Source organism: Notothenia coriiceps, unplaced genomic scaffold, assembly GCF_000735185.1.
Source record: "Notothenia coriiceps isolate Sejong01 unplaced genomic scaffold, NC01 NC01_scaffold00002846, whole genome shotgun sequence".
In the NCBI taxonomy this organism is placed as follows: domain Eukaryota; kingdom Metazoa; phylum Chordata; class Actinopteri; order Perciformes; family Nototheniidae; genus Notothenia; species Notothenia coriiceps.
The window spans coordinates 57,459-83,643 of NW_011335547.1; the positions used below are offsets into that span (position 1 = coordinate 57,459).

The following is a 26,185-nucleotide window of genomic DNA, read 5'->3' on the forward strand; positions in this document are numbered from 1 at the left end:
GTTTCTATTAAAGTGTAACAGATTGATGCATCTCCACAGATCATCTTAAAGGCTTCGGAATCCCCCCCATATGTAGTTAAAAAACTGTAAATCTTGCATCTTGCATAGGGCGCCTCCAAAAAGCTAGAAACGCCCTGCCAGGTAAGGATTCGTTGGCCTAGCTTCTGAAGCAAGTGACTCGGAAGACATGTGCTACAGCAAGCATCCTCGCGACTTGAGAACGGCCATAGAGAGCGGCGCGAGCGATGTTCGTCTCTCTTCACCTCTGCACCCGCGAGACAACAGCTGCAGCTGCTTCTCTCCCATCCTTCTGTTTGTTTCATTACCCAGCTATTTAATTAAAGTAACCAATTTGACCTTTTCAGAGACTCATTGTCTCTCATCTCTGTTTAAACTCTCCTGGACGCAAGAGAAAAGAATACATTCTAAATAGCAGTCAAGAGTGTTTACGTCACTAGACCGGTTGTTGGCCCTGTAAGGAACCTCGATTTTGGAGGGCAAGACAAAAAAGGTGAAAAGTAGCCCTGAGCCGAAGCTACCCCCAGTGGATAAACCCAAAAAAAACGGGCCGGGTTTGGCCACAGCCGCTAAACCGTGCTACGTGCTGCCAGTGGAAATGCGCCACTAGAGTACTCTCAGGCTTTGTTTACACCTAGAACGAAAACAAACAGGAAATCAATATCAAAAGAGTCTATCCATCCACACGGAATCGGCTCAATAACACTGTCCGGTCACACGAGACCAGCTCGACACGCTGGGAGATGCTGAAGTACATATGCTGGGCCTGTAAGTGGGCTGCATACTTCTGCCACCAAAATACATCAAAAGCACGCGAATAAGACTCCGAGCATTTTGCCATGGTTGACGCAGTGGGTGAGCGCAGAGTGCCCGGAGAGGCAGGGCAGGCTCTGGCATTTCTGGGTCCTCTGGTTAATCTTTTCTCCGCTGCCCGAGGCGAAGCGTGTGCTCCTGCTGTAAAAGGACACCCAACTCCCCAAGGGACGAGGAACCGTACGGTGTCTGTTGGAGGCTCCTGCTGGGTGCACTGTCCTGCGAGATACCGGGACCTGGCTCGAAACACTCAGAACACTGTTGTTGTTGTTGTTGGCGAAACACATCAGCAATGACGGGGGTGAGCAGGAGAGGCGGGGCTATGGCGTATAGGGCGTACACACAGAGCCGTTTGACCCCCCAGAGTGTTCCGTCCGCAGATCTACCCACCTTGGGACCCGTTATCGTTGGAGGGGTCCGTTTCCGCGGTTCCGTTACGGCCTCGTGTGAACGAACCGTCTATACGATAGACAAAAGTAGCAGATACAACCCGAACCGTCTCCATGAAACGGGGCCTTAGTCTGCAACATAATTACAGTTTTTCTTGATCCATACAGGTTACACTTGTCTTTTCAGTGCAAAATTTATAATTGGATGTGCCAGAAACCGGCTCCGTTAAAAAACTGTATGTGCTTACGCAAATGACAATTTAATGTAAAGTTAGGAGGAGGCTGATATACGGCTGAGTATTAAAGCCACTGCTTAAGTGCCTTAAAATGCAGTTCCCCTAATGGCCACTAAATGGCTTTAAAATAATGTCAGCTGGTTGGAAGTAACCAGGAAATCAATGCTAAAACCACACTTATCTGTTGCCTCAGCTGGTAGGTTCACTTCAAAAGTGTGCCTTAGGGGCCATTCTGAAATTGATCGTTTAAACTAATCAGATTGGATTGAATTGGATTCAATTAATTGCACAGTGAGTAGCAGCACAAAAAATGTGGTAGAGCATCTAACCAGGTAGCGCAAAGAGGATGTTGAGGTTACAAAGTGTCGATTGGACAAGAAAACAAAAATTATAAATATGATCTGCCCCTGCAATGCAGATATTTTATTTGCCAAACTTCTGAGATTTTCATCTGTGACATTTGTGGAGTTATATGGAATTTATTTTGTAATACTAACAGCATAGAAAAATAGTACTTTTCATTGAAACTTATTTTGACTAAATACAATAGTCCCTATGAAAACTGTGTTCTCAGTATTCTACCGTGTGAAGTGAAAGGGGATGCTGTTTATGGAAAGAAATGCTGCTAAGTATGTGATTGTTTTTATTTTAATGCTGTGAGCACCACAAATGAAATTCCATGCTGAACTGGGTATAGGTGGAGCCATGTTTGCTTGATTGACAGGTTTCTCTGCATTTCGCAGTTAGCCTTGGTGATTGCCTCAACTCTATCCAGGTCCCTCTACATGGCCCACATTCAGATTTTTCAGCTCACTATGACGGACAGGCTGGCATTAAGCATTAAATTCAAATCTTGGCTTGAGACGTTTCCTCAAAAACTTATGACTGACACCACAAACATGTTTTTCTACAGTTTGTGTTCCAGTTTTAACATGATAGGATACACTGAAAAGACAAATGTGACGAGGTGTTTTAGCGTACATAAACATTTTTGCCACTGGGACTGTATGTTGAAGATTGATTTAAAGATATCAAATCCCCCAACTTAACCCCCTTTTAAATTGCGTTATAGGTCAAATGTCATAACCTGCATATGTGTGTGCTTCTTTTTAGATAAAGATTTCATTATTATTGTTGATACTGACAAAAGGCAGAGATTGTATTTTTTGGAAGTTGCTGCTTGAATGCCCTAAAGCCTTATAAGATAATGAATAGCAATTATTTTAAATTTGTGTCCCATTCAAATAAGAACAATAAGCAACGTTAAACAATCCTTAAAAATTCTGATAACCACAATATCAAATTTGTACAAGAGCACAATTAATGTAATTGTGTTCTTGGTACCAAAATATTTACCAAGCCCGCTGTGTTTTCTGCTGTGATTGTCTTTCCTAAGCATTGAACCATTAATGGAAATGGAAAATTAGAAATTTGGGTCTTGAACCAGGAACCCACATGTTTGCAGCCATGTATAGAAAACAAAACTACTCGTTAAGTGTTTGAACCGTGGTGTTTCAGAAAGGATACTGTAACCCCTTTTTTCTTTAGGTGTTCTCATTTCGAAAAAAGAATAAGAAAAAAAAGAAATCTAAAGATGATAGCTAACCCTTAGGGGCTTTTTGAGTCCCCAATTCAACATTATCACGCTGTTGTACAATGTCCGGTTACAATGAAAAATATCTCCTTTTTTGTACTTTAATAGGAATGAGCAGATAGGAAGAGCAATGTGGTTGTACAATATTTAAAAACGTGAAGGAAAATTATGCAGTTCTCTACTAATAATAGTCAGGGCTTGTATTGTGAAGAAAAACACGGCAAAGTAAGAGACAAGGAAACAAATTGCTTTTGCTTGGTCCTTTTTCTGGGCTAAGGCACCATCTGGGTTCCCAGTCGACCTCTAGATCCCTCTGAGAGCTAGCTGACTCATGTCCGATCTAACATCTGACACTTTAGTATCTTCTATCCATCACCAGTAAAGACTTCAGCTCCCTCTAACTAGTCGACAAGAAGTGGGAATGTAGTAGCCCCACTATGCTCTTCATTCCTGTAAAACCTGAAAACCCTGCTGAGCTGGTGCTGAATCTCAAAGCCCTTTTTTTCAGGACCAGCTTGTCACTTTTTAAAAGAAAAACTGTTTTAAAATGTTGTTGTAGAAATAAGGTTTGTAAAGCAGCTTGTTGCCCAGTTTGAAAGCCCCAGCTGATGAATTGGGACAATCTGGGTAATGAAGCTGTCAACCCAAAATTGTTTGTTGTTCTGTGATCATTTTTATAGAAAATGACTATAAAGCCCTCACTGTGTGCAGTCTCTGGACTGTGATATTCCCAGTTTACCCAAAGCTAAGCCCCTGCTGACAACACACTGGATACTTGTATATATGTTTAGTTTGTTTCCGATGCATTTCTCTTTTCAGACTGTTGTCTCCATAGTTTGACACTAGAATCTCTCCTTCTTGCCTTTCTTCCCATATAAATCTGATTACCTGATGGTGGGTTGTGATGTTGCCTAGAATGATTGTTTACAATTTTATTCCATTTATCTCTGGATATTCTGTAAATATTGTAATTCATTGTCTTTTTTTAACTTGATAATAAAGTTATCAGATAACGGTTATATGTGTACCTTCTCTTTGTACAGACACATCATGTACGTTCAATCAGGGCTTTGAATTGTCTTCTTTCGCTTAATAGAGCATTATCCTCCAAAGACCCACCCATTAATTTTTTTGTCCTCTGTGGTGCACATTGGTTTTTGGTCCATCACTTTGAAGTTATATATGCCACAGCATTAACTCCAATTGTAGTCCACAGAGGACATATTTTCAAAGATATGACATATGTGGGGGTGTGGCTTTGAAAAAGATAATTTCATTGTATTTCAAAATGGCGTCCATCAACACAAGCACTATTTATAGAAAGAGAAATGGTAATTTTGTAATTACCAGTGTTGTGAGTTCAATATTTTTAATTAATTATAGTAAGGGAACATCTTAGGAGTTAGTGTATGGATTTTTCAGAGCAGTGTAATAATTATTTGATCTAAAATTAAATGTTTTTATGAATGTCCTCTGAGGAGGACATGGGGATTTGCTAACTTTTTATTTCCCCCATTGTACACAACACAAATGGAGGCAGCTCGCTAACCAAGGCAGAGAGAAATCTGAACAGAATCATTGAGGGAGACTCAGACATAGACCTGTCAGATGATGAGGATCCACAGGCAGTGATTGAGGAAGTGGAAGAGGTTGACAACTCAAAGGAGGAGGCATTGATTTAGGAAGAGCAGGAGACAGTTACAGAAAAAAGGCCCGTCGTCCTCTATGGGCCAAAACTAACACGTAGGTTTCTGTAGGGTTCATAGCAGACGGATGCAGTGGGAAAACATACATCAAGTGCCTCAAGTATCAGATGTATCTCTGCATTTCAAAAAAGGATGGAGTAAATGAGGGCTCAGTATTTGCTGCATTGAGTTGTTGTGCTCTAATGTTGTCTAAATGTACTTCGCATAACTAACATCCGATGTCCTCTTCAAAGGACACACAATAAAACAAAAATTAAAATATGTTTTTTGATTTTGTGTTAGTCATTATGTTAATACCACCCGAAAGACTTGTGTGATCTAAAAAAAAAAGGACATTTTAAACCTTTTTCTTTCTGGGTCTCAGGAGGGATACAAGCTGCACTTTAGAAAATACTTTCAGACTTGACATGCTTTATGACACGCATAATATAATTTTCTCATGGATGATATATAATTTCCGCTGCCCTCTAAATCAGTGAGTTATGCATATTAGCTCAGATGTCAAACTGTTCAAATTCACTGATAAGCAAGCTCCTCAAATATCAAATTGAGAAATTAAGTATAAGTGAAGTGCTTCACTATTAAGAGCTCCAAAGAACCAAGTCAGTAAAAGGCTTGTTTTCTTTTTCTCATCAGATCAGATTTAATGCCTCTTTTCTTAACAAACTATCAAATTTGAACAAATAATAGTGAAGTCGTCACTTGGATATTTATGTTGAATATGATTCTCGTAAGCAGAAGCTGTTTCTAGCTCTTGTTGTGTTTTCTTGTTTTAGTGACATACTGTAGCATATCCTCTGTAACATGTCCACAGAGCCCTTGAAACAACCAATAATAGTCCCAGCAGCTCTTCCACAGGAAATAGCTTGGGGCTGAGAAGGCATCTCAGTGGCCTTCACTCTGTGTTACACCCTTCCACCCCTCTGTTTCTCTCTCTCTCTCTCTTCACTCCCCTCCACACCCTGCAAGAGCTCCGCTGACCAAAACCACAAACCATGCAAATGCCAGTGTGTGTTGTGTACGTCTTTGTGTGTCTGTGAAATGCACATGCACATGCATGAAATGCTGCATCTCATGCGCCCTAAATACCACTAGTCCTTGAAATCAGCAGGCTATGCTTTTGCTTTATATTTCACTGTTGGTATGTGTTCAACATATCCCTGTATCACTAGAAAGCAGAACTTGGATAAGTCTATCTGTCGCACATGTCCTCTGAATTTCCTCTTCTGCCTCTTTTAGAAGGGGCCGAGTCTTTATTTCACATGTCTAACATCATCTCTTAAAAATATCTTCCAGTCACTAGGGATTAGCCTGTAATCTCTGTGGCTCACCACTTCAGAGGGGGCCCGATGGCAGACTGACGACCCCTGGAGACAGGAGCAAGAGGCACAGCCACAGTGAGGAGAGGGGAAAGGAGGACACTGCTGCTGCTGCTGCTGCTCCTGCTGAGAGAGCAACATAAGGAATGCCTTATGAGTGTGCGCTCGGGCCAAGGCAGGAAAGGGCACTGCCCTTGTCATAATAACTGGACGATAAGAGAGGGGGAGGAGGATAAGAGTGGCAGAAGTGAAGAGACAGTTGAGAGGAGTGGGAGATAGACAGATTCACACATACGGTGATAGAAAGAGAGGTTGAGAGATATGAGAATAAGGGAGAAGTGGCCTGAGGAAGATACCCCTTTGAGCTCCAGCATATTATCTCCCACACTTAACAGTCCTCTCAGAGAGCTGTGCAGCATGTGAGACAGAAGTCAATAAAGCCTCTGAATACTGAGTGCTGAAAGGATAATATTGAAATTCATCCATGCTTGAAGGGCCTTGGATTGTTTGTGTTGACAGCTTAAAACACAAACTCAAGTTCATTAATGGAAGCAAGTTTGCACCACCAATGTTTGTCAATCTCAATAATAATACGTTTTTGTCAAACGTATGTTAAAAGTTCACAGTAGCCTATGTCAAAGAGTACAAAACCGAAGTGAAACATGTCATATTTTTTAACATAAGTACAAAAACATTGTGTTGTTCAAAAGTACACCCTAAATCAGCCATGCGTGTTTGTGAGAGTACATTATAAACATTAGGCTGCATAATATTAATTATAAAATAAGATGTGTCTTCATGATACTTCACTCCATTAAAGGCAGGTTTTATGCTTTTGACTTTACTGGGCCTGCGATATTTTCATTGGACAGAGCCCTGTAATAATACAAAACTATCCTATGGTAGCATTTATAAGGTGGCTAAATGGCTGCATATGACAAACTACAAAATGTAAATGTAGCTCAAATATTAGTTTCAGTAATAGCAATCAAAAACGACATATAATATGCACCAAGATGGTGCCAATTGCTTATTTTTTGACGTGCTACTTTTATTACATTTTGCTTTAAAATTCTTCAAATTTGTTTTGAAGTTGAACACAATACTTGTATTTGTAATTGGGTCTCTTAAAATATAAGGTGAGAAATTAGTAACATTTCCTATTAAAAATTGCTAAAAAGAAAAAATTGCTGCAGAGTTAAGGATAACCACTAGGAGCGCTGCAGCTTTAGTATGTTACATAGAAGAAGAAAAGCGAAAAGTCATGGCGGCTGACAGCTTGTAATGAGCCAACACAAACACACAAGCTTCTTGCAAGTTGGATCTACAACCTTTAAACTTAGCCCGGGGATAACAACTCTACCGACAAAATGCAGATAACTTTGAAAACCTTACAACAGCAGACGTTCAAAGTCGACATCGATGAAGAGGAGACGGTGAGAGTTGAGACCATGCATCCGTGAGGGGGGTGGAGTGGGGCTGGATATGTCCTGGAACGGAGGACTTTATTTTTTAACTATTTCAAATTAGACGACCGATAGACGAGTCTGCCTAAACACCACTGATATATTTTAGCTTGCCTGACTCTTGGGGTTAATGGCGTTCATTTGATTCAGACTTGAGACAGATAGGCCCCTTTTAATTAATACTGGTCAGCAAAGTAGTTTGTATTGTCAGCATTTAGCCGTAGCCCACCTATGGCTCTATATGGGGGGTGATAAGGTAGCATTACCGTAGACTTGCGTTTAGTGTTTGAATTGTGATAAATTAGCACAGTTAATTTTCTGTGGGATAAATTGTAATGAGTTACATGTAGGAGGCAGTACAAGTTATAACGTTAAAGGTAACGTTAGTGGCAACTTAAACTAGCCAATTTAGTGTAGTTGTAACGTTATAAACCAGCACTAAGCGTTTATTGCTTCAGTCTCTTTCATTTACTTACTTGTTATGTCTAAAATATACTGTACATTTTTAATACAACTTCCCCCCCCTTTTTATGTAAAGAAAGCCCCTTTAACACGTTACTTTCGATGAGTTTGCATGTGGCTAACGTTGTGTGAAGTAAGCCACCATAGTTTACTAACACACATTTGAATATACTCGTGAAAACTAAGTTTTATTAAACTGGGATTAGATCAAATAAAAATAAAACGTCGTTATGCGACTCAATTGTAATGTATTCAATGTTTGAATTACATACCTTTTTAAGCTCCAGTTTTATGAAGTACACTTTGGACTTTATCTTCTAACTCGTGCTGTTTTTTTTACAGGTCAAGGCTTTGAAAGAGAAGATCGAACAGGAGAAAGGAAAGGAACATTTTTCAGTCGGTGGACTGAAGCTGATATATGCTGGTATGTTCCAGTCTATTTTTAACCTTCAAGAAATGTACCCAAATACATGCCTTATGCTTATGTGTATTTTTGTATTGTGTGCTTTAAGCCATCACACATTTTAGTGATGTAAGCAATACGTGTGTTATGCTGAAACTTAGGGGGGGTAGGTCAGCAAAGCAAATGATGAGTGTGATATTAGTTTCTCCTGTTTTATACTGGTTTCCATGTTATGGTGTATTCTGTACGGACACAGTGAGCCTAGATTTGTCACAAATGTTATCTATATTAGCTTGTAAATTGTTATGCACATGTCTACCAACTAGATTTGACTATGCTTTGAAAGTGAAGATATTTAGTCTATTCATTCATTTTAGACACTTAGTAATGTTGTACTTATGTAAAACAAATCTCCTGTGCAATCAAGTGTTACTGATGCAAAGGGTGCCCTAATACAGTTTATAGGCACTGTGTATGTATCACATATTGTAGCTTTCAGACTAGGGGTTTAGTGTGACCTACTTAAAGTGGCTTCTCAGACATATACGCACATTTAAAAACAATGCAACAAAAGCAATCAGATGCGTGAGAAAGGCAGGCGGTTTCTCCACTCAACAACCTTCTATTCAGTGTTTACATATGATACCATCTATTGTTACATCCCCACATGTTACAAAGTTCATATCAGGTAAAGCCTTTCTCTGATTCATTTTCCTCACAGGTAAAGTTCTCAGCGATGACACAGCTCTCAAAGAATACAATATCAATGAGAAGAACTTTGTGGTCGTCATGGTGACAAAGGTTTGTGAATTAAAAATGGTTGCATACCTTTTTTTCCAGGAGAATACAAAAAAAAATGTTGTAGGCCCCTTACATATGAACATTTCTTAATTTTTCTCAGTTTAAATCATATTTATCTGAATATCTTTGGCAAAACAACCCAGTTACACACGTCACCTTGGACTTGTGAAGGACATTTTTCACTTTTCTTTTGACATTTCTAAATGAAACGAGTAATTGAAAATTAAAGTTAATTGCAACCCTATTATGAATATGAGCTAACATGAAACTATAACCACCAAGCACACGTTTCTTTCTGTGGCTTTTGATTTGTCAACATTAACTTAGCAAACAGCCTAAACTATACACACTCTCGACTGCTACATTCACAGCTATAACATTACTGCTTTCTATACACACACACTTTCTTCTTTATTTCGGCAAGGACAATTTACAAGACAACGACCCATTATGATTATCAAGCGACACAGGAGAATTTGAATGTTTTTATGATGTGAAATATTGTCTGGCAGGCTAAAGCAGCCTCAGCCGCTCCCCAGGCTTCACCCACCTCCTCGGCTCCCAGCGCAGCCGCCTCCTCGTCCAGCTCTGACTCCACAGCAGAACGCTCCTCTACAGACGACAAGCCAGAGGAGAGGCCGTCAGCTGCTGCAGCGTCCACCACTGTGGGGTAAGGATGGGTGGGAGTGTGTCTCTAGATCTATCTGGCTTACGTGCGTCGTCCTTTGAGATGCATCGTGCAGATCACGCCTCACACATGGTCTGTTTTTTTCTCTTGCAGAAGCTCTGAGGCCTCGACAAACACACTGATTGATGAGGCAGTTTCAAATCTAGGTAAGGCTACAATTGCTGTTGGTCATTATTGTTTTGCATTTTATTTGTGTCAGATTTAAATGTAATTATAGATATGATATAACAAGTACCACACCCTTTGTTAGACAACAGTATTGTGGTTCCCTCAATGCCTTTGGTCTTAATCTTGTATTTGATCAATCTGTGCACCCACATGTAAACCAGGTGTCATTGTTGACAACCTTGTTTCTTGTGAATATCTATATCACACTCGCATGGATTTTTTTAAATCAATAATCAGATGGATACTGCGGCTCGGCCGAAAAACGTAATCCCACAGCTCCCAATGGCCACACGCTTTTAGCTTCACAGATATTGCTTTGCTCAGAGCAAATCCTGTAATTATTATGAATCATTGATGTGACTTTTCAGCTTTTGATGGGACATGGTAGAGAATTGATCTTTGTATGTATGCTACTTCCTATGATGGTCGTCCCCTGTCGCGCATTAAAGATGTTTGTTGTGTTTTATGAGACCTTAAAAACATGTAGGCAGCATGTATTCTGTTTAACAGCATGCTGATAAATGTCTCCACAAATTCTAAGTGACCTTTAAAATATATCTTGAAATATGAGTTATTGTTTTTTTGGTCTGAAGTGGTGTTTCCTGTTCTTTGTGTGTCCCTTTTAGTGACGGGCCCATCATATGACGCCATGGTGACTGAGATGATGCTTATGGGATACGAGAGGGAGCAGGTGGTGGCCGCTCTGAGAGCGAGCTTCAACAACCCCGACAGAGCGGTGGAGTACCTGCTCACGGTGAGAGCAGTGTGTGGTCTGTGGCAAATGTGTCTTAGAGTAAATTGCTGGATCATGTAAATGAAGTGCCTTTTGAGTATGTAAGTTTTAGTCTACCTGCCAGTGACCTTCAGGACAAATGTTCCACCCTTAATAATCCGAATCCTGAAATGTCACCTAATAACACAGAAGTACAAGCAGTTATGTGACATCAATATACCGTAATTTTCGGACTATAAGCCGCGCCTTTTTTCCCATTTTTCGATGCTGCGGCTTATATAACGGTGCGGCTAATCTATGGATTTTTACAGCTAACGGTCACCACCTTTAACTCTATGGGCTCTATGGCCAGTCCGCGGACCCACACCTTTAAGCGGCGGGTTCCAGCGGGAAAAGCTGGAGGCCGGAAAAGAGTGAGACAGGTAGCGCGCAAAAGTAAAAGTGGAACCGAGAGTGGTACGAGAGACAGAACGAGAGCAAGACAGACAGACATTACGAGAGCGAGACAGTTTGTCCCCGTACCACTGGTTGAAAACCGCTGCTGTAGATCACTGCCGGTACGTGCGCTGGGAGCGCACCGTTTAAGTTTGAAAGTTGAAAAGTTTGTGTGTCTGAAACGCTATGTGATACAGTACAGTTTACACAGCACAGTACATGTTCTGTAGCTACTATTGCACTAAATGCTAACACTTGAATACGTTATGCAAATATGCAACTTGTTTGTTGAAATGTTAATAAATGGGAGCTTCCTCAAACAGCCATCTCTTTCCCGACAATCCCCTCTGTGCACGAACCCTTACATATGGTAATTAAACATTAAAACACCTGCGGCTTATAGTCCAGTGCGGTTTATATATGTACACATCATTCAATTTAGCTGCTGCGGCTTATATTCAGGTGCGCCTTATAGTCCGAAAATTACGGTACTGTGTTATAATATATTGAATCTTTTTTTTCTTCCAGGGTATTCCAGGCAGAGATTCAGGCCTTGCAGCGGTAGTTCCTCCAGTGAGTGGAGTGTCTTCTGCACCCATAGGTGGCATTAGCCTTCCTGCCAACACTGGATCTTCACCAAGTGCTGGAGGAGGTACGCTGCCCTTACTATTCTTCATTTTTCAACAGCCTTATTAAACCAATATTTCTTTTGTATTTAATATTCTATGTGTCTGGCTTTTTGCTGCTCAACGTCTAACTAACATGTCATTGTTTCAGGCAACCCCCTGAATTTCCTCAGGAATCAGCCCCAGTTCCACGTGATGCGTCAGCTGATCCAGCAGAATGCCGCTCTGCTTCCTGCGCTGCTGCAGGAGATCGGCAGGGAGAACCCCGAGCTGCTGCAGGTGTGGGGGGGGGGAGGCTCAACACAGCTCTGATTAAATGAGTTCATGGTCACAGCAAACACTGATTTTACAGATCAAGATTACATCATGAAGAGTATTACTCAGTCTTTGAAAACAGTTGTACAGTATCCTGAGCTTTGTTGGACAAACATTATCTCAGTGTGGACTTGAGACTGATGAAGCCTTAAAATCAGTTAGAAGTCAGGATTTAGACTTTTTGAGGGGGGAAGTCGACCTAGTTTTTATTTGCGTATTATTTTTTGTTTTGAATATTACTCTCCGCGTCTAAACTTTTCATTTCCGTTGCAGGAGATCAGCAGCCACCAAGAGCAATTCATTCAGATGCTGAATGAACCCAACACAGAGGCGGTGCCGGCGGGGGGTGCAGGAGGAGCGGGGGGAGCCGGGGGGACTGCAGGTGATGCGGCAGGCGGGAGTCAGATGAGCTACATCCAGGTCACGCCACAGGAGAAAGAGGCCATTGAGAGGGTGAGGCACCGTCACTTAGATCTGCTAAAACTATCTTTTTTTTAGATCTAGTTGAAGCTGTTTGGCTAACGTGCATCTCTCCTCTCTCCTCTCTTATTGCAGCTAAAAGCTTTAGGGTTTCCAGAAGGACTCGTTATACAGGCGTACTTCGCCTGCGAGAAGAACGAGAACTTGGCGGCCAACTTCCTTTTACAACAGAACTTTGAAGATGATTAGATCGTCGTTTGGACCTTTTTCTTATTCCTTCTTCTACTTTTTGATTGCTTCATATGTGTTCAACAAGCCTTATACATTTCCAAGATAAGTCAAATGTGTACTCGTAACACTGGATCATTATCAGCTGGTGAACAAGAACAGGCTGTAGTTGGTGATCAGTTATAATGGAGGAACAATTCAAGTACAATACTTTTGCATCAGAAATCCCTTTTTTTAAACTTTAGTTAATGATTATAGTTTGCAAAATGTGTCACATTATAAATGCAGTTTGTTCGGGGCAGATCCGACAGTATTCATGCACTCTTATTGTTCTGTTTTTTTTAAGTTGACATGTAATGGAGATTTGAAAAATTAAAGCTGTGCACAACAAACATGCATTGCACTGGTTCTTATTCCACATCAGTCATCTGCATTGACATCAAAAGTCTGGAGAAGTGTTCTAAACATGTATATACTTTACATGCATGTGGTCGGGTTAAGTTTCAATGACTTTAAACGGTCAAATAAAGACTTCAAAGTAAATATAAGGACTGCCTTTCCTGCTGTGATTATATAGAGTGACTTAAATATGAAGTCCGAAGGAGAAGCTTAACATTAAACACTTTGTAGTAAACTGTTCCTATGCGGTATTGAATTTCATTTTTCGGTGTTGACGCAGTCGATCATATTTATTTTTTGTTTCCTGGTACATAAACCTCCCCTCTATTTATGTAGGGGTTACAAGTATAGAGTTATTTAAATGTACATTACAGAAAGTGAATAACTGCACTTTCAAGCCTTGTAGCTTGAATACAATGATGTGCATTGCCTCCATGTTTGGGTTAGATGGATTTGTACTGCCTGAGCTACATTACTTAGCCACAATCTTCAGCTGTTATTTGGCTATATTAAAGTGTGCATTCATCTTGGAGTCAATATATTGGTAGGTTATGACTTAAAAAAAGGACCAGAATTGAATCATCATTAAATTCATGTATGTAACTGTTAAAGTTTACTCTTAAAAGTAGAGAAGGATTCAGTTGCACGTGCGCCTTTCAGTGTCATTACATTACATATTAGACGCTTTTATCCAAAGCGACTTACATACTCAGGAGCAATTTGGGGTGAAGTGTCTCGGACACAACGACATGCTGACTGCAGTGGGGTTTAAACCTGTGACCCCCTGATCCCAACACCAACGCACTAGTCCACTGCGCCACACGCCTCCCAGATAGGACTCAAAATAAGATGTTTTGACTTAACAAGATGATGCATTGTCATCTGCATGCAACCCCCTGCTTATATTTGATAAGTTACCTCAGGGTTGTTAATGCACGCCAACATCTAGAATTATCTTTACAGTCCTAAAAAGGGACTTTCCTCAATTTAAGAATAAAAGCTGAAGACGAGCCCTGAGAGTTCAAACTGAAGCGACCTGTAGGGGGCAACAGAGACCAGAGCATGTCTCAGAGTGAGCTGTTTGTCACGACATGAGAGAATATCAGAGGTGTATTTGTTATTTTGACCGTGTATGAGGTTAATGTAGCAACATTTATTTTAATTAATTAATAGTTTAAGTATAATGGTGTCTTCACTTTACTGGCTCACTTAAGTCACAGTTTAAATACATATTTAAAAAATGCATGTATACATACAGTATGTCCTGCTCCTTTTTTAAAAAGCATTTATCACTACTACTAATACGTTATTTGTTTAGCGTGTGTGATACAATTGTAAGACTTGTTTTGTGACATGTTATGTTGCCATTATGTACAGTAGGATTATATGAACATGAAATAAATAGATAAGTGTTCATTCCACATCAGCACTTCAGATTCAAAATAATTTGAAAGTTTACTAATCAACAAGAGGTTTGTCTTGTTTTTTACCAAATCATGACCTATAGTTCTGTTAAGAATCAAGTGAGGAAAAAACATAACTATTAACATCGGTAAAGCATTATGCAAATAACCTTAAATATTATAATGCACAGTTTTGTTGAAACAAAGCATATAGCTGGATACATTACATGATGCACAATCTCCCTGCTGCTTCTTTGACTTTATTTCATGTTGTGCTCCAGAGAGCTTCAGCAGATTTGGTGTCATCTCTGAATGTCAGCCAGTAACTCGGTTGTCCTCCTATTCTTCCCCCTGACAGGTGAAAAGAGAACCCCATGGAAACAGGACATTGTGGGAGAGGCTTTTAAAATCTTTTTAACGGCAACATTGTGATAGTTTGCCTGAGGCGATACAGCTATTATCATGGGGGATATTGTGTATGAGCTTAGCTGCCATTTAAATACTTCTCCATTACACTTCCAGGGAAATACAGGAGGATATTTGCTTGAAGAGTATAAAGTTCATTGTTGCTTTCTTATTTCAAATACATTTTATTTTAATATAGTGTAAAATACAAAACATTAACAAAGCATTTTTATTTACAAATGTACAAAATGCAAGATTATATTACATATTTTGGCTATAAACAAAAATCGTTTTGTTCAGAGTTACTCATTCAATACAAAAATATGAATGTCTCACATAAATTATTGCACTTCGCAACTGCAGTGCATTGAAGATTGCCATCACCATATAAGTGAAGTGTTCACCTGATTTAAGTCAGATTGTGGAGGAGAGGTTTCTGAGAAGCACACAAACAACCATATGGCACTTTTCATAGTGTTCACCCTTTTTCTATATTTTCCTTAGTCTTTGGTACCTTTCTTTAATAAAAACAACTTTCTTCAGAGTCACTGAGCACCCTTCTCTATAAATTAACATTGTACCTGAAATCTATGGAATTGCAGGTGAAATGTGTATATAAATATAGATGTCTTTATTAATACAGTATTTGGAACAGTGTGTAGTTGATAAGAGCCTATATTGGCATGCTGCTGGTGTAAGGCCTCTGGAGATGTTTGTCTGTTGCTCCTGGTTTCCCTGACAGAAATACACTTCCAGTTAAAAAGCTGTTGGCACCTGGTCCTCCAAGTTTTGTCGGTTAAATAAGACAAATTCCAGTTTGGTCCCTTTCATAAAAGTTTACAACCCTGACAAAAAGCTCTTTTCAAGTCAACTGCACACCCTCTGTTTATGCTGTGAACACCACAGCTTGTCAGGTTGCTTGACAACGGCTTGAAGGCAAATTATGTTTTTGGTAAAACTGGTAAAGTCAGGGGTTGTTTCTAACATATTTGTGTTTTTCATTGGAGCCTTCATACATCGCCAAGTCTCATAAGTGTCTCTTCATATGTAGAGCGAGGTGGTCTGACCTTGAGAAGGCCCGGTCACATTTCTGACATTGAAACGGCCGGTGGCCCGTGTGTTTCCTGTAGTGACGTGTGAGCTCGTCTGAACGTGCAAACTTCCAGCCGCAGCCCTCCCAGTCGCAGTGGTAAGGCTTCTCCCCTTTAATGGAAAACACAATACACACATGGAGCAGTTAGTGAAGTTACACCGGCTCAACCTCCCTTCACCCCCCCTCCAGGAAAAAAGAGGTCCGGGCTGTCCAACAGCTAGTGTATAAAAGGCCAAGCTAATACGCCTGGGGTTTGTATTTGAGCAGGGATCAGTGTCAACCTGTTTCACAGCACCTGCCAAACAAGTCCCCTCCCCCCGACCCATATAATACCCATTCAAGACTTGATAATCCACTGTTTGTTTTGGGTATTAATTAGCTCTGAACAATGTAAACAGTAGGAAAAAGCTGCATTAAACAGTTAGTTAAAATAATATACTTTTCTCTTTTTAAGAATATAAAAAGCTGCCTGCATGTGTCATCCTTTATTCAAACCAGATACAAATGGCTGACAGAAACATACAGTTCATACCTGTGTGTGTGCGGTGGTGTGCTTTGAGGTGGGAGCTCTTAGTGTACGTTTTCCCACAGCCAACATAGTCACAAGTGTGTGAGGCGACTCTCTTCCTCGGCCAGGAGCGCCTGCCGCGTTTGGGCTTTGGTTCCTCCGGTAAGTCCCCGCTGGAGATCATGAGGGGATCTGTGGGGTCAAAACATCATCGTCATCATCACGGTACCAATATTCAGGGCTTAAGTACTTCAACAACAAGGATGATCATTTTTGAAAGAGAACATTTGATCACAAACGCATACTTCGGTATATTGTAGTAGAGTTGCAATATGTCTCTTTAAATTATATAACTATTTTACTTTGAGGTACATCAAGATGGAACATAACATCCTAAAATCATTTTTTAAAGTTGAAAGTGTGAAAAGTAAACGTAAAGGGACACAACAATAGAAAATGAATACTGATCCTATAATAACAAACAGATATCTGGTATGTTTTGTTTGACATCTGTTAATCTCCTTTTATGGGTGGTTGATATTTAATTGCTCTTTTTGCTGCATTTTTAGTGCAGTCAAATTATTATTATTATGCTGCTGTGTTTATTGTATTTTTGTAACAACAAGATCCTTCGGGATGAATAAAGTCTTATCTTATCTTATCTTTAAAGAACTTTATGATGAAAACAAAGTGTGTTGGACAAGACCATGGCATGTAGGTTTCAATCCAAACTTCTTATAATTAAAGCCCTAAAGGAAGAATATAATAAGATGTATTTTACTCGGATCTCCAGACTTTATATCCCTGCTATCTAAACCGCCATGTGAGTTTTTTCATCCCACATTTAAGTCACTGCATTAGTAGCTGTAATAGATTACAATAAGGGTATAAAGACGTTCTAAATAATGAGGAAAATAAACGCGTTCTGACCTTGGTACTGCAGGGAGGAGGGCTGAGGGAAGGAGGTGTAGCCCTGCGGGGAGCTGTGGTGGTATCCCTGGGGGGGGATCTGAGCGTGGGGGTGTCCCAGGATCTGGTGCTCCCGGCTGAGAGGATGGTCCGGTGAGAGGGACGAGGACGAGGATAACCTGCCGCCTGTCATGGATCTCCCCCCGCCTGGGAAGTCATGCAGCTCCAGCTGGCAGGGGCGCTGCTGCTGGCCCCCCCGGCCCATGTGTAGGTCGATGGGCTGCGAGATGGTGCAGTTACTGAGGTTCTCCTGCTTTATCCTGTGGCATGCAAAGGAAGGCGAGACACGAGGAGGAGTGGGGTCTGACACCGCAGCCACGCAGGCTTTGCTTACATTCAAGCCTTGGCTGTATTCCCCCATGTCCATTGTTGTCTTTACCACAAATTTGCCATGTAGGCTGGTGGGGTGGAGGTATGCCGGGTCCAACTCGGGTCTCATGAGCTCTGCCACAAAGCCTCCAGAGGGCGAGACGTCGCTGATGTCTGGGATGGTGTAAAGGAGGTCACTGGAAGTGTCCTGAGGGGAGGGGAGAGGGTAGGATGAGGAGAAAGAGCTGGGGGAAGGAGACAGAGTCTGGGCAGAGCTGCATGCCTCCTCCTGCTGCTGCTGTTGTTGTTGCTGTTGTTGTTGCTGCTGCTGTAGGATAGAGTTAGAAAGAATAAAGTCGTAGTCCAAGTCCAGGTCAGGTTCTTCTTTCAAGGACATGCTGGGGCTCGTTGTGCTGGTGGCAGTGGGACGATCTGGGTCCGAGCGGCTGCTTCCGGTTGGCACACTGGGTTTCTTAAGATGGGACAACTCCTCCTTCCATCTCTACAAGAAAGTTAAAGAGGCGTTATCGACTGCTTTCCTGAGCTGCTTGTTGGTGTGGGAAAGATACAGAGAGTAGTTGAGAATATCAAGCTGTTTTACTTAGATACGAGTGCTTGTTTGAATAAATAAAGACATCCGTCTCCTCTAAGCTTCAAAAGGAAAAGAAGATAGATCTGAACAGTGATTATTTTTGACAGCTAGGCTACAGAGCTCAGACTAATGGAGCAAGTGTCTGTGGTACTTCCTATAAAACACATTATTATCACTCACGAATACACTGGAAAGCACTCGTTGTTAAATAGGTAACACTTGATTTAGGAAAACAATGTGTGGCCTATTGAACAACTCACTCTGTATAAAGAATAATAATAACAGTGGGTGTCAGGATGTTTTTCTAAGGAAGGGTGCAGTATCCCATGTGCGCCTTTAACTGTCTCCATGCTCGCTAGGAACCTGCTGGAGTGTAAACCGGTGCACGCCCCAGCAGCGTGCTGTCAAGCTCTGACTGCGCATAATAACACGGGAGCGACACAAAACAACTACACAGTAAAAAGAACACAGGTTACACAATTCTCTAACATATCGGTGTTATGTTATTCGGCATAAGAAGTGACCACAGGCTACTTACCAAATTGCCACTTCCTATAGATTTGCTCTTGAGAGTGGGGTGGCTGGCGAACGTGGAAATTGAAGGGAGAATACCTCCTAAAGCCATCTCGACGTCATTTGCAGGCTGCCTGAAATAAAAGAGAATATATTGTAAATCCTTGCGGAGAGATCTTGGAACAGTGAGTAGTCCACAGGTAGATGTGCATGAAAAGTTTCTCAGGTCCACACCTCATCAATGAGAATCGGTATGCGGAGTCCTCTCGGCGGATCTTCGCTGAACTGGGTTCAAGATCCCGGGTTTAAAGTTTCTGCTCCGCGTTATACTATATTCCAGGACATGCTGCCGCTGCAGGGCGCGCCGGGGAGAAGCAGACACACCGAGCGTTTTTTAAACACTAACAGATATTTGGTAAGGGAAGACAGAGAGGCGACGTACGGGGGAACCCCTTGCGCCTGTTGCCATGCAGGGACCGGCGGCCTGAACTGAGGAAGCCGCGCTAGATGTATCCTTAATAAACTGGAGCAGGATGGTAGACCACGCCCTCGTTGCTTGGATACAAAACATTAGCGCAAGGCAGAGAGCACGTGGGGGAGGCAGGGGTGAGCGGGGAGGAGAGGGAGGAGAGAGAGGGTTGTTTGTAGCCTATTCATAGCAACGGCACCTATCCTTATTCTGTGATCCCTGAGAAAATGTAGGTGAAGAAGCGCATATTTCTCATACATGAGGATAAGAGTGATCACTATTTTCATAAAGTTAGGAGGGTCACGTGCAGGCATGGCGACATCTGGGTGGTCAAACATGTTAGCCATCTGCCTAAAAATAATAATAGGCTCATATTAATTAAATATATCTTAATTAAATACAACTTTGTCATTCATGCTCCACGTCTTTGTTGTGACAATAGACAAGTGCAATGATTTTACCAAAGGTAATCATGCAAAGTATTGTGGGTAGAAGTTGGGTTATCATTACACCACTGGATTGCAATATGTTTCCACCCCCATAGCACAGATGTAAGCACAGTTTGCAAAGCAAGATAATAGTGTTTTAATGTTTATCCTTATATTATTTATTTTTTACTTTTTTAAAGCTGTTAGCACAATAAGCCTATATCTCCACATTATACATGTAGTTATTTAGGCAAACTATTATGCAAACATAAATAATGCATAGCTAGCATTCTCAAAGATAATCTAGTCTTAAAAAAACATTTTTTAATCAGACTAATGCCATTTATAAATATTGATAGGTCTAAACATAATAATTAATACCTATGGTGGCAGTGCGTCTTTCTTGCGTTGACAATTATTGAATTGCAAACAACCCTAACTAATTGTATTTCAATTATATTATTTGCAAATCCCACTCTTGCCTACTTAAAAAAAAAAAAAGAAGCCCCAAGAGAAAAAAACCCTCAATTGTAATGGACATTATGTAAGGGAAAATAACAGCCTTACCTTACCTGGGAACATATTTCCTGAGAACTGTTCTCTGTTTGAATGGAGTCCAGGCAGTGTTTGCTCAGAGCTCACGAGCTAACACAAACCTCTCTCTCTCCAACATAATTAGACACATTGACTCAAGTGTTCAGTGCAAGAGCAAACAAAGGGCCAGCCACTGATCCTGCTGCATCAGGATCTTGTCCGTTAGGCATGTCAACAAACATGCCGTCACTTCAACAGGACACAGTTACTGTCAGTGTATGTTGGTGTCTTCATTCAAAGGTTTGTAGGCATGAATGCTTTTGTCTTTAGTCCGCAAACAAAAGCTGGTGGGAAAAAAAAATTGAACTTGGTCATTAAAAAGTAAATCCTGTTGGGAAACTCATTATAAATGTTTGTTTTATTGACAGTAAGATTTGATCCAGCGGATTTTCAAACAGTAATATGAGCATCTTCTGCAATTTATTCAAATCGTGTGGTTAGATGTGTTGGCCTTACACCTACAATGTTTGAACAACATGTCTTGTTTTTGAAGACCTGCTTCCTACAGCAGGTAGAAACACAATGGCAGCCATGTCATTATAGCCATATTCTTTATGGTGGGAGATAATGGTTTTGAAAATGATCCTGAAAACAAAGGTTTGACTTTGACTACTGACTTGCTTTGTATCGCAATAATGAAAGAGAGATGAGGAATAGAGAAAAGAGATAAAGGAAGAGAAAAATGACACCACTGGTTGCTTTTCCTGGCAGAATGAAGTCATGGTAATTTAGTAACTCACACCAAACCCTTGTGTGGGATATGGTAATGCAACATTTATTTACAGTATATATAGTGCCGAAAATATAAAAACCTGCCCACATAATGAATCATTCTTAAACGTCACACAATTCCACATATTGACATTATGTTAACGCCATTGGTGAGATAACTGCAAGATTGGGATGTGGAGAGATTGATGTAATGTTATCGTAAAAACAAGGATAAATGATGAGTACTAACTCGATACTTAGATCACATTTTCCTCTCATTCATGTCCTGATAAAGTTGTTCCTCAGTTTGGATCAAGTGTGGATGTCATGACACTTTCTCCAGGAGGAAGCATCTTCTGTAATAAGTCACTACTCAGGTGTTGTTCTTGGCCGTGCTGACAGCTTAGACATTTAATATTTAAAAAACGTCACTGTGCAGCTGACATGATCTGTGGTTAAGCTATTCAGAAAGCTAATAATCAAATCAAGATCAAACGGCACGTAATGAAGTCCCACAGTTGTGAAATTGATGTATTATGTAAATAGAGTTAGTCAAATAACTCCACGGCTGAGCTCTTGAGTTCTTTTTGGCTTCCACTCCACTTTGCCTGTATGTGATTGACACGGTTTTTGCTGGAGTCCCTCAGATAAGTTCCCCCTCTGGGAAAGCACCCACGTGAATATGAGTACCAGCGGATCATAACTCCAGATATTGAGGTTTTCACTGCTCTCTTCCAGATGCTGATCAGTAATTAAAAAATAGCTTTCATTCTTTCCTTAATTCTTGAGAGCTGAGTCAAGCTTTTTTGATTTCTCTTGCTGCACTTCCCTCCACTCCAACTCACATTATCTGTAATGCAATTATATATGTAGGAACTTTCTGTCATTTCAAAGCCAAGGGACCTTTGAACAGGTCAGGCAACAAGGAGCCGACTACAGATCTAACTGCGATAATCCTTTCCTCTGGTACTGTTTTTTTCTTTTGGTTCAGAGATTTCAAAGTCAATAAAATACAATTAAAACAGTAATATAAAATGGCAAATAGCAGTCTTTTAACCGATTTGAGAAAATGGAAACAGTGAATGTCAGAAAAAATCAGACTAAAATGACGATCTAAATAGTTGTATATTTATTTGATCAGCTCTTATAACTACAATATGGTAAGATTTCAGTCAAGCGGTAATTGTTTTGTTTTGCAATGACTTCACATCTGTAAACCTTTTTTTTCCGGCCTATAATAATCTAAATTGCTATGTGATCTGAAAACACATGATGGATCCAGGCCTGGAGTTCAGCTTCACCGTTTGTAGGCCCGAAGAGTTCCCCACACCTGTTACTGTGGTCCAGACATCCACCAGCAAGTGGAACATTGTATATAAACCATCACAGTTAAAAAATTAGCTCTGGTCAGCTTCATGACAAAATAGTTCTGTATTTGTTTTCCAAAGCTCCTATGCTAACAGACGGGTCTGGTTGACAGTTGTGCTGTGTGATGGTATGCATATGGATGAGGTTTGAGTCAGTGGGGGTTGTTTGTTTGGACAGTCCCAGCCAAGCCTCTGAAGCTGGACAGAGCTGCGGTCAGGCTGGGACGCAACCGACCAACCAACACTGGGCTTTCATCACGTCCTATAATTTTGTGGTGGGCTTCCACAGGCATTAGAAAATGTGGTTGAGGTATGGGGTGGTGGTCGTGGTCATGTAGCAGGGTTTAAAACGGGTTAGGAAGAGGAAGCAGCGAGAGCGAGAAGTCAGCGAGAAACACACTGTGAGGGAGGAGAGCTCCTGCCGGGCGGCAGGCTGTCCAGCCTCTGCCTGCCCTGGGATTCCTCGGCAGCCTTAAATATGCCAGTTATTTTTAACCAGCGACGTAACAGAGCCCAGCGCCGGCCCACTCTGTTACAATATTTCCTTTCTGTCAGGAGGGGAAGTGGAGGGGAGCCACACTTCCTGGTCACATGATGTAGCTCAAGGAGACATACAGCAGGGGAAGTGGGGAAGATCGAATGAGGGGAGTGGAGGGAGCTTGGTTGGCTGCCTCATACCCACACCAGCCCACACTTTCACTCAGCACCGCCTTCCCCCAAAGCTTCAGCCCCTCAGCTGGCCAGAAGAGGCAGTCTGTTTTAATCAGATGCTCAGACGTCAGAGGCAAAACGACCAGGGCAGAGATTGGTGTTCGTGGGCTGCGGAGGAAATGAGAGTGTGGGTACGGCACATCGGCAGACAGAGGGGGGAAGGCCCTGTGACGTCAGAACCACGTACCAGCCAGGATTAGAAGCCTCTAAAAAGAAAAGGCCTAGGACTGGGCTCCCAGAGCTGGAGAAAATGTGTTTCTGTCTGTCTGACATGGGAGAATCAGGGACTTCCCATGAGCTCACCTTGTTGACACACAGAGAACTTGGCCTGGTCCGTGTCTCAATCTGCACCCACCTCACAACCAGCTAAATTACTACCAGCCTCACCTCGTACACTGTAATGTTTGACAGATTTGTTTTGCTTCAAGTTCATAGTGGACACATGTCAGTTAAATAGAAGAGCATGAAGAATATGTCAGCCTCGATTTAGCTTAAATACACATGAAACCATTGGATGTTTGTCTCATGAGCACTTACTAAAAATGTCATATATGGTATGTTTGCAATCTCTTACAGTCTTCTTTTAAACTTTGAAAAATGGTTGTGTATCCTTTGCAGTTTTGAAAAATTCGGGATTCTTTCGTGGCAATAAAAAACACTAACATTGTTTATTTCATGGAGTTCTGTGTCAGTGCTATATTAAGCAGGATTAAAATGTTGCGATAGTTTAGATCTTTGAGCCCTATGATGAAATAAAGTGAAAATCAAGGGAAACTCTTTCATATTCAATCTGTGAGATGTCACGCTGAAACATAATGCTATTGAAATAACCTCAAACTTATTTGTGAACAGGCTTTAAGGATAGAAAAATAATGAAAAGATTGTGAATTCCAGTAATCCTGGATTTAAAATGCTTGAGCTGAGCATTAAGTTACTGAACCCCTCAACCTTTTTTTCAGTATTTATACTTATTGTTTTATTTGAAAGTGACTCACAGCCCAAACAAAGCAGTGTCCTTAATAAAAGACATAATGTGAGTACTATTTATCTACAGGGTGTAGACAACATAATGTAAACATGGAAAAGAACTTCCTGCGATACTTTGATCATATTTACATGGCGGCTTCAAAATTGAGTCATCTAAGGTTAACTGTAAGTCAGCGTCTGTCTGCTTTAAAAGAGATCTAGAAATCAGCTCTTTGATATTTTTTTTATGTTTCGACGCCAAAGGAGTAAATTATCCCAGCTCTAAGTTCCTAAAGTGCAATTGCAGAAAAAAACTCAATACGTTATAGGAGCAATTGCAAGAAATTGTCATAACATGTGGTAAACACGGTGAAACTGCAATGGAGAGAGGCATATAGTATGTTTGACTTTTATTGTAATTTTTCCCTACAGTTCAGCAAATCAGCAACCTAATATGACCCACATATTCTGTCATATTAGCAATAAAGTGGATTGTCTTCAAATGTTCCCCCTATTTTGTCCGCCCCCTTGTAAAGTATATTTCAGAGGATCGGGCGCGACAGAGAAATCCGGTTTAACACAAACCCTTTCAGTCACACTTTAAAACATTAAAGCAAAGTGTATAGGCTGTCAGTAAAGCAAGACCACATATTTATAATGTTAGAGAGGTTCCTATGGAAACATAAGAGTTTGAAAGCTTTTCATTTCTCTGTATGAGTTGAATCAGACCTCTGCTCCAACAATTATGGTAATCATCCGCAGTCTTACACCTTTGAGAGTGCTCTGGCATCGAGTCAGTAGGTCGTCTATGCTCTCATCGTGTGCTGTTGCTAAACCGTGGCTGTCACATTTTCACAACACTTGATTCAATCTTTATGTTCGTGAGGTACATTGGAATTTGAGATGCAATGTTGATAGACGCTTCATAGTTCAGTGACAAACACGTGCAGTCTTAAGTTTGTGATTAACAGAGCTTTGAGCCTACGTATCATGGAACGTGGAGCATCTGTGGTGTGAGATTTGAGGTTTGCAACAGATATGGTTGAAGCGTAAATACTCTCAATTGATAGCTTTTACAGCTAAAACTACTAAATAGCCTGCACATGATCTCCAGACTGACTAAACAACATTGAGTTGAGGTCTGCAGAAAAGTGTTATTCTAATATGCCAAGATTCATGTGGTAATTGTTGTCAGATTTCAGGGTAGTAGGCCTCTGCGTTCCTGAGAAGGTGTGGACTTTCCTTTTTTCCCACTGGGAGCAGTTGGGAATGTGTGACCTTTTCTACGGATCGCCATTTTTCAGGCCCTGGATTTACTCTCTGGAAACGGTGCAAACAACAGAAAAGTCAAATTACAATAAAAATCCTGGATATTAGCATGTAGAGACGCTGCAGCTTGTAGGAAAGAGGAGAAAGTCTTGGGAAAATCCCGTCGCCATAACCAGGGAACTCCTAATACATTTGCCTTGCAACAAGAGAGGAGAAACATAAAAACTGCTTCTCTAAACCTTCCTATTGAATGACTTTTAATATTCAAGCATAAATCTAGGAGTTGGATGGCAAAACTTTAAGTAACATTAAGAGGAATGTTGTGGAGAATTAAGAGGAGGGACATAACAAATGATCATCAGAAAGTTGAAAAGGTAAAGTGACGTGCTTTTTCCTTTCTGAAAACAAGATATATATTTCTGCAATGCATATGCTGCACAAACTAAATATCCCCAATAATAGGCAAATCACTTTAGTGGCATCGCTTTCAAACCAAGCACCCAAATCAAATCAGAAATGGTGGTAACCTTAATCTAACTACAAATCATTTCGGACTGATGGTCCCCGCTGGAATGCTGAGGAGAGAGAACAATACTTGACAGGCCCAATTTAAGTGATAGCTTCTCCAGTCTGACGTTTAATTTACATCATGCTGAGTC

General features: G+C 40.9%; 2 protein-coding genes across 3 annotated transcripts; one reads left to right on the forward strand and one right to left on the reverse strand.

Moving 5' to 3' along the window:
* Positions 1-7,326: 7,326 nt before the first annotated feature.
* rad23b (RAD23 homolog B, nucleotide excision repair protein) lies at positions 7,327-13,216 on the forward strand. Its single transcript, XM_010765979.1, has 10 exons — positions 7,327-7,511; positions 8,346-8,427; positions 9,128-9,207; positions 9,720-9,877; positions 9,989-10,041; positions 10,690-10,817; positions 11,760-11,883; positions 12,009-12,136; positions 12,446-12,625; positions 12,728-13,216. The coding sequence occupies exons 1-10, from the start codon at positions 7,446-7,448 to the stop codon at positions 12,839-12,841; spliced, it is 1,113 nt and encodes a 370-aa protein (XP_010764281.1). The 5' UTR covers positions 7,327-7,445; the 3' UTR covers positions 12,842-13,216.
* Positions 13,217-15,233: 2,017 nt separating this feature from the next.
* klf4 (Kruppel like factor 4) lies at positions 15,234-19,499 on the reverse strand. 2 transcript variants are annotated; one of them, XM_010765981.1, is made up of 5 exons: positions 19,246-19,499; positions 19,037-19,141; positions 17,559-18,408; positions 16,653-16,820; positions 15,234-16,230 (listed from the first exon to the last, which is right to left on the reverse strand). In XM_010765981.1, exons 2-5 carry the CDS (start codon positions 19,121-19,123, stop codon positions 16,055-16,057), a joined length of 1,281 nt encoding a protein of 426 aa, XP_010764283.1. In that variant the 5' UTR covers positions 19,124-19,141; positions 19,246-19,499; the 3' UTR covers positions 15,234-16,054. The 2 variants fall into 2 exon arrangements, with proteins under 2 accessions (XP_010764283.1, XP_010764282.1); XM_010765980.1 differs by having other exon boundaries at positions 19,037-19,145.
* Between the last annotated feature and the right edge of the window lie 6,686 nt (positions 19,500-26,185).